This window comes from Parasteatoda tepidariorum, chromosome 1, assembly GCF_982258835.1.
Source record: "Parasteatoda tepidariorum strain Cologne lab strain chromosome 1, Ptep-v5.0, whole genome shotgun sequence".
Classification (NCBI taxonomy): Eukaryota; Metazoa; Arthropoda; class Arachnida; order Araneae; family Theridiidae; genus Parasteatoda; species Parasteatoda tepidariorum.
The window spans coordinates 14,389,056-14,398,181 of record NC_141755.1 but is presented as its reverse complement, the minus strand read 5'-3'; the positions used below and the strand labels follow the sequence as shown (position 1 = coordinate 14,398,181).

General features: G+C 30.7%; 1 protein-coding gene across 1 annotated transcript; it reads left to right on the top strand.

Annotated features, from left to right (window-relative positions):
• The first annotated feature begins 4,940 nt into the window (after positions 1-4,940).
• Positions 4,941-9,126, top strand: LOC107456459 (small nuclear ribonucleoprotein F). Its single transcript, XM_016074325.4, has 3 exons — positions 4,941-5,081; positions 5,462-5,587; positions 8,898-9,126. Exons 1-3 carry the CDS (start codon positions 5,079-5,081, stop codon positions 9,027-9,029), a joined length of 261 nt encoding a protein of 86 aa, XP_015929811.1. The 5' UTR covers positions 4,941-5,078; the 3' UTR covers positions 9,030-9,126.

Genomic DNA, 9,126 nt, shown 5'->3' with positions numbered 1-9,126 from the left:
TATTTTCAATGATATTAAATATTTTATTTTATAACTAGTGTTGAATAGCAAATCCTTTTTTTGGATTTACTGCTACCAATGCCCGACTTCCATGGCCTTGTCATTTTGAACCTAACCCAGAAGAAATGGGAACTTCTGAATCAAAATTTTTTTTTTAATATTTTATAACCGGCATAGAACAGCCGACCCAATTCTGAGTTTACGACTATCAATGTACAATTCCGTAGCCTTGTAATTTTGAACCCAGCCGAGAAGACAAGGGAACAACTTTTCTATGGTTTTGCACAAAAAAGTAAGAAATACCATAAAAAAGATGAATTCGTCAAAAAAAAAATATTGTTTATTATTTTTTCCTCACTGTTTCTTATTTTTGTAAAAGCGGTACGGTCATATTTGATATGAAGTCAGATGCATTTATTGCATCCGAATTAGTGAGCATAAATCTGCTTATTTACTCTATTGTTGACAGAGAAGATAGAAACTAAATATAGAGTTTCTTTAGAATAAGAATAGTTATCAAATTATCAGTTAAATTTATAGTATTAATTAAGCTTCATTATAAAGGTGATGTCATAACAATTTATGTTTTTTCAGAATTGGGTGATAATTTTAATTGAATATAGATCAAAATTAGAATCAAGCTCTTGGGAAACGAACTAGAGAGTATAAATTTACTTATCTATTATTTATCTATTATTATATCTATTATTGGCAGAGAAGATAGAAACTAAATAAAAAGTTCTTTATAATGAGAATAGTTATCAAATTATCAGTTAAATTTATAGTATTAATTAAATTTCATTACAAAAAATATGATTTCATAACAATTAATGTATCTTCCGGAATTCGGTAAAAATTTTAATTGAATAAGGATTCAGAATTGGAGCCAAACTCTCGGGAAAGTCCATGGGTTGGATTCAAACATTTAAACTCCCGACACAAATAATAAAGCTTTTTTGCACTCGCCGATGGTTTTTACGTTATTAAATTAAGCATGACACTTTTTTAAAAGTTCATCTCATGAAATTAAAGACTAACTGTAATCAGTATCATTTGGCATGATACTGTTGCTCCAGGCCATCTGATGATGGTGTTTGAGGCCGTTCGCCCAGTAGTCTGTTCGCCCAGCTGTCAAACTGATACCGGATGTAACAAGGGTGAACTTTAATTAGTTAACATGAGAGATTCCACCCCAGTACTCCATCAACTCATAAAATCATTTTTAATCTTCAGTGAAGAGGAGTGATATCATCAAATGACTCGCGATTTTCCCATTTCCTCTTCCCTATAGGAAACTTGTATAATTTTCTGTTAGAATTATATCTTTTTTATGCATTGATCATTTTACTGTTATGAGGAACTTAACATAACAACAAAACTGTTTACTTAAGAGAAATGTAAACTCTATGTTTCATAAGAAGCAAACAGATATCGTCAAGATAAATGTTTTTTTTTTTTTTTCTGGATAAAATTTTGTGTGATTTTTATTTGAATAAGAAAATAAAAAATTGAAATATTAATTAAGATAATGATGTAATTTATATAGTTTTAAAAATCTTATGCCATGATTGGAGGATTGTATACCTTTATTAGGAAAAACAAATACGATTGTAGAAAAATAAGAAAAATATAAAGCGTTATCTCAATCGAGCTGTGTTGCCCTTTGTAGGTCAGGCTCCACAATGGGCTATAAGGCTCCACTATTAGATTCCATAATTTCATGACCAGCAGTATGATGAAGCACAATAGGACTTTGGTCAGCAATACACAATACCCGCCTTTATACCCAGAATACTGGTACTTTTAAATCTGAAGCTGAGTGGACACCAAGTTGTAACCGGGAAACGAGCATACTTGTATATTCCTTAATTAATAATTTTTTTCTTTTAAATGTTAACATACATACATGGCATCATATCAATTGTTATTATTATTATTATTATTTTCATTTTTTTTTTTTTTTTTTTTTTTTACGATTACATGAATGTTTGCTACGTTTGCGTACTCTTATATCTTATTATTTACCAAAACGTGAGTACAGAAATTTTTCGTCGACTATATATATATATTTTTTTTACACATATTTTTTTAAGAAAATAATTCATATCTTATGATGAAATCCTGTGCTGATGTTTTAAGCATTGTTTATAAATCTTTTTGATGCAGAAAAGTAGTAATATCATCTCTTTAATGATGAATTAAGTCTTCTTCAAATATCAGAATTTTTTTTAAAATTAATCTTAGAATAAGTTATTTCGGTTACGGCCAGCTCCAATCCCGTAGGTTTTAATGATACATATTCCTTCTGTGATTATTTGTGTTCCGTCAAAATAACACAATTTCGATTGATTAAAGTATTTAACTGAAAAGTCATTTTTTTCTAGACTGCTTTTGTTCTAAGTGCTTAATCCAGGCATTTGTATACGTATCATGGTGTACTAATGGATAGTGTTTTCTACACTAGGGAACGCTGCAAGCTCGGTACCGCCTAAATTTCCGGGTTACTGTTTCCGTTGTATTTTTAAAGCCATTTGGCATCATTGTGTTTTTAGATTCTTGCAAACAATGTATTTGATTACTTATTACTTGTGTTTACAATGCTAACAATACTTGTGTTTACAATGCTAAAAGTGTTAACACTAACGTAAGATGGTGCACAGCTTGCAACAAGAACAAACAGTAATAAACTTATGGAAAGAGGCCATATCAAGACTGCCAAAAAAGCGAGTTATTCAAAATCTAGCAACCATGTCACCTTTTTTAACAATATATCTCTAAATAACTAAAACAAATTTTCACTTCAAACTCACCAAAATAACATAATAACATTAATATCTTATGAAATACGGCAGATTTGAGCTCAGAAATTATCTAATTTATTTCTTTTATTGAAAACAAAATTATCCGTTTGGAAATATCGCCTCGCAGAATAGCATGTTGTAAGCAGCAGCAAACTTTCTAACCGGAACTAGAGCAGGCATACAGCTCGAGATTGTTATTGTTTACATTTCTACTGAAAACACCATCCATATTTGAGATATTTTTTTTTTTCAATATATGTACGTCTAGCTTCAGATATCCTTTGGAAGCAAGTCGACATACGCTTTTAGGCAATCCCCCTTTCCTGTGACAGTAGTTAATCGATCGATAGGTATACGGGTAACCCAGCATCATATAGAAGTAGGGAGGAGTGATAATTCAGCCAGAATTATCACCAGAGCCGTCCTAATAGCATAAAAATGTTTTAGACCCTTATAACATGCCATAATGTTTAAAAACGAGCTAAAAAACTTCACATAAATAAAATAAATCATTTTTAAGATATGATGCAATAACTTTAACATAATTAAACACATTTTAATAGCCCCAGAAACTCAAATAAAGCATTTTTAAACTATGCATAATTTAAAACAAAAAAACATTTGAGATGATAACCATTTGTAATACTCAAATAATAAAATAATTCTCAAAACCATGGAAGTTAATTAAAATAATTAAATGAAATAAACATGAAGGCATGACAAATAAAAAAAATTCAAAAGGTATGAATTATCTTGTCAAACTAAACAGTTATTCAAACATCTTTCAATGGCCCAGCTAAATTTACCTAAAATTTTCATTGGAACGTAGAAAAATAGATCTCAGTTCCCTTTTTAAGTTTTTTTTGGTGATAAACTATTCAAGTTATTCGTGTTTGCATAATAATCAATTACTACTTGTAGGAAAAAAATGCACACTTTATGCAATAGAATATATTTATTTAAAAAGAATATATAAGGTAATGTTGCTTATTCTAAGCTTTCTTTAGTGCAATTTATGAAAAATTATATTCTCAAGGGCCCCCTGAATACCTGGGGCCCCCGGGCACTACCCGGGTGTGCCCATGCATAAAGACTGCACTGATTATCACTATCGTTGTTTCGGGCTATAGGTGCATCATTCAATTGTTGCGACTCTTACTGAGTTGGTCGGAAGTGAAATGAATCCGCCAGGACTTCATTATTGGCTATCGAATCTCGAATAAGCCATCTGGGGCGAGACTGGTTTCATGCCTTTGGCCCTTCTCCCTTCCCTCTCCTCCTCTTTTCAGTTGTGTAGGAATGTACAACGATATTTTCCCCTTTTATTTAATAAAAATATTTTTTTTTTAATTTCCGTGATGCTTTTCTTTAGAACTATGCTTAATGTAGTTTTCAGTTTCATGTAGTTTTCCAACTTAAAAGATTTAAATCTATATGAAAATCAAGAGAGAAACTGACACACTTCCTTCCTCTATGACTCTCCACACGCTAATGGGTAAAGCATGTGAAGTGTTGCCATAGGTGGAGAGTTCTGCTCTACGCCACCTGCAGCCCATTTCGATCGCATACATTTGTTGTTATTAATTTACGTTGCACTAGAGCTGCGCAATGGGCTATTGGCGATGGTCTGGGAAACATCCCGGAGGATGTTCCGAAGACATGACATCACAATTTTGATCCTCTGCGGAGGGGATGGCACCCCCGCTTCAGTAGCCCGACGACCTGCGCGAAGTCGAGCACTTTACGGTAGCACAGTTTAACGAGGACCAATACCGCACACCCTCGGTCCCTACGCAGACTGATCCAAGTGGTCACCCACCCTCACAATGACCGCAGCCAGTGATGCTTGACTTCGCTGAGCTGCTGGGAACCGTGTCTTAACGATCAGTCCACTGCGGGACCGATCGCATATATAACAATATATTAATAATATAAGCAATATATTAATATTTTGAAAATTGATAAGACTTTTCAGTCCGTTTAAGAACTGCATCGTCAAAGCAGTTTAAAGCGAGCTCCCAAAACAGCGTATCGCAGAACTGATCCAGTGTTTTTAAAAAAAAAAAAAACAGGCGCTTAGGCGAATTTAGCAGCGACATCTATAATTCAATTTTCATTAAGTATCAGCATACAAAAGCTTAAAGCTGATAGTTTAGTACTTTTAACAATAAATCACCTTGATCAATTGATGTTTTCTTAAGATTTACTGATACCGCTCAATTGCCGCTGAAAAAGTTATACAAAAGAAATTAGCAATCGACCACTAATTAATTTGAGATGGTATGTCATGGTGGTATATTTTCTTTGTATTCTACATTTGTTGTCTTTTATAGTAATAAAAACTGAATCATATTTAATTTTTTTATGGTACCTTTTGAATTTCACATGACTTAACTATACTGATGCAAAATTATTTATGTGTCGCTAAAAGTAATTGTATTAAGGCTTTTTTTTTCTGACTAATCGATGACTTCTTAAAGTAAATTCAGATGGTTGGAATTCCTGAAATGAAATTGTTTTTTAAATCGAGCCAAATCTGAAAGAAAATCGAGACAACTCTTTTGATAGAACATGAGGCATTTTAAATTATATTGTGTCTCATTTATATTTATAATTATATTCTTTACTATTTTTATTTTAAAATGCATTTTTTCTTTTAGAGTTTGCCGATAAATCCCAAACCATTCCTGAACAGCTTGACTGGTAAGACTGTCATCATCAAACTGAAATGGGGAATGGATTATAAAGGCTACTTAGTTTCTGTTGATGGTTACATGAATTTGCAGGTAAATTCATTTTTTTTTTTGTTAGGTATTACTTTCTGACATAATTTGAGTTTAAAGCATGGGTAAGACTTAGCAATGGTTAATCTTTACATTTTGCAATACTCTTAAAATATCTCTAGGTAAGGGAACATTTCCATATTGTGATCTGTCACATGAACTACAATTGAAAAGGTGCCAAATAGATTTTAAACTTGAAAAAGAACATGTAGAAATTTTCTTAAGGGTGACTGATGATTTTTTGAGTTTCTCGTGGAACACTGCTAAGAAATCGCCACGATTTGGCAATTATTCTGCTGCAATTCGTATTATGAAATCACCCCTCAGATTTATGGATCAATTCCCACATAATTTATTAAAATTGGTATTTTTGAAAATTTAATTATAAAACGAAAATGTTTCTTTTAACAGATAAAACATTTTCTTCGTTATAATTTTTTTTTTGTTGAATGGTTATCTATCAATCTTTATCTCTGATATGTCAGGATAATGGAGCTTTGAATAGTGAGATATTTTAGGTTTAAGAGCCACATACAGAATAAATGCTTAATAGTTTTTATGGTTTTGATTTCTAGGAGTAGCAGGGATGAGGTTTTCCGCCCAGAAATTTCAGCTTTTGTTTCAAAAATTCTGTTTTTTTTATCAAATTTTAAAAATTTTCTGTAGTATTTCCCGTCTTTTTCAAAAGTTAAGCTGTTAAAATAAATAATTGTATTTATTTTAATTTTCAAGATAAAAACAATAAGATTTGTGCATTTCAATTGTCCATTAAAAGTGCTGATTCATGGATTGAAAATTATACTACCCAAGTTAACCCTTAATGAAACTCAAGCATTGTTGGCATCTCATGTGTGGGGCCTTCACTGGTTCCCGTTTGCTACTAAAATCTAAACTTATATTAATAGTACTATTACAAAAAAAAAGCAGATTAAGAACAAAAAATTGCTAAGAATTGCCCATTTTTTTTTTAAAAAAAAAAGCTGTTGTCCTGTTCTACCAAATTATCAAATTCCTATGAATAAAGTTTAAAAAATCATGTGGAAATAGGTAAAAGAAGGATAAATAATCAGTGAAAATATGATTGCAAGTGTTATAAATGTTTGAATGGAATAGTCGCAGAACAAGTGTGTCAGGAAGGAATTACTGTAATTTGAAATTTTAGTGTCAAAATATCATTAAAAGTATTAGAATTAAAGAAAAAAAATGGCTTAAAGTACGATTAGAAAACGATGTGGATTTATGATTGCATAGCCGTGATTCAAGAATGACAAAAAGTGATTCACTTAAAACTTATAAAAGAAGTTTTAATTGTTTAGAAGACAATCATATATTTTATTTATTGAAAGAAAAAGAAAGCTACACAGGTTTTTTTGTGTACAGGAAATTTGTAGTTCTTACATTGTAAGATTTTTTTTTAGGGGGGGGGGGCATTTGTTTATCAGGCATGTGATTCTTTCCAGGCTGGGAATTCAGCAAATCTCAAGACTGTTAATTCTTGGATTTCTGTTAAATAATTTATTTTTCAGAGTTCCGCTTATCAAAAATTTAAATTTATTTACTTACGCAAAATCACCTTAACAAGACATTTATTCTGGTCTTCTAGCATCCTCTTTTTTTTACTTCCTAAGTTCTTATTCCTGTGCAATAACAACTTTTTTTTACACCGATTTATTAGAGAATAACACAACTTAGAATAAACTTCGAGAGAAAAAAATACCGTGATAGCTTAGGCTAGAATCTGCTGAGGCACACACAAAAGTATAAAATTACAAAAGTAAACATTTAAAAGATAGTTCCCTAGAAGAAATGGTGTTTTTTTTTTTTTTAACTAAAATTTTAATTAGTAACAATTTTGTTGTATATTCCAAAGCAACAATTATTTAATCAATGTGATATACTTGCCTTTTTTTTATTTGGTTACAATTAGATTGAATAAATTTTTAATATGATATAACAACATAGAAATTTTAAAATTGCGCTTTCGGTAATTAACTTTTTAACCCACAGTCCCTTTTTCAATCTTTTTTTTTTCAACTGCAGTTAATGCAATTGATTTTCCTGTCGTTTTTAAAATTCTGATATTACCACACACAAAATTTGAATTGCGCTTTTGAATAATCACTTTTTGATGCGCTCAATTTAAGTCGATACCATTATAAATTAATACGGTGTTTCCAGCTTTTTAATGGGATGATAGTGCTGTCTCTTCAATTCACTTTTTTCACAGTTATGGCTACTAATATCCTCCTGGTTTTTTGAATCCTGATATTTTCATGTGATATTATATTAAGAAACGAGAACTTCAAATCGCATATCTAAGTAAATACTTTCCACACTCGATTTACACTAAGTTCATGATTAGTTTGAATCTTTTTTTTTCCCTTTTCTGGCAGTTATTGCTGTTGATTTTCACTTGATTTTTAAAATCTTGATATTATTATGATATGAAAAAAATTCGAGTACCTGAGTATTCTCTATTTGACACCATAATTCTATCACTTTTTCCATCAATGTTTCGGTTGTAATCACTACTAATTTGTGCATATTTTTTAAAATGTCAATATTTTAAATACAATTTTTTTTATTACACCACTTGCTTCTCGAAATGTACATTTAATTAGCAGGGGTCTGTCTAGGTTTTTAAGTGAGGTATCTATTTTGTGAAAATTTAGACATAATTTGTGAAAAACTAAAGATTATATTAAAAAATCAGCACAGAAATATGGATTTATCATTTGTTTAAGGGCTACAAAAATAAAATTTTAAGAAAAAGTATTTTGTGAAACTACCGTTTTTCCTAAAGTTGAATTTGTGAAGGTACTGCCAAACGGTAGTAAATTCGGTCTGGAAAGACCCTGATTAGCCCCTTTTTGACACCTCCTAATCGTGTGATTTTGTCGTAAATACACATGGTTTTATCATATATTTTTTTTGCGTTATTACCATACATTTCACGGTTTCTAAAAATTCTTTTAAATTTTTTACTGTGGTGGTGACTACTAAACTGTTACTGCTAATTTTTTTCAGCATATATATTCTTTAATGAAGAAAAAATATTAGATAAGAAAATTTCTTGATCTCTTTAAATTTTGTAAATAGTACTTTTAAGCAAAAGAATGACAGCTTTTTTTAAGTAAAAAGAAAATTATACATTGAGGAAAAAAAAAATCAAATAATTCCTTCCTCCAACAATCATGCCTGGTTTATGTAAATTTTGCCCATCAGTTACTTTCATTAGTATTCTTTCTTACAGCCTCCATATTAAAATATATTATTGAAAATTTTTCTAATTGTATTTTACTTTGACATTTAGCTTGCTAATACAGAAGAATACATTAATGGGGAGCCTAAAGGAAACTTGGGTGAAGTTCTTATTCGATGCAATAATATCCTGTATATTCGAGGTGTTGATGAGGAAGAAAAGGATACTGAAATGAGAGATTAGATTATCTACTCTCATTTACTTCTCATCCATGCAAATGTATAAAAAGATCATATTTCTTCATTAAAAGTGGTGTTGTAATAAAGTGTTTTTGATGTTC

Bases quoted from the DNA above. Each gene is read 5' to 3' on its own strand.
- LOC107456459 (XM_016074325.4), top strand. The intron at 5,588-8,897 runs GTAAATTCATTT...TTTGACATTTAG, and splicing joins ATGGTTACATGAATTTGCAG to CTTGCTAATACAGAAGAATA.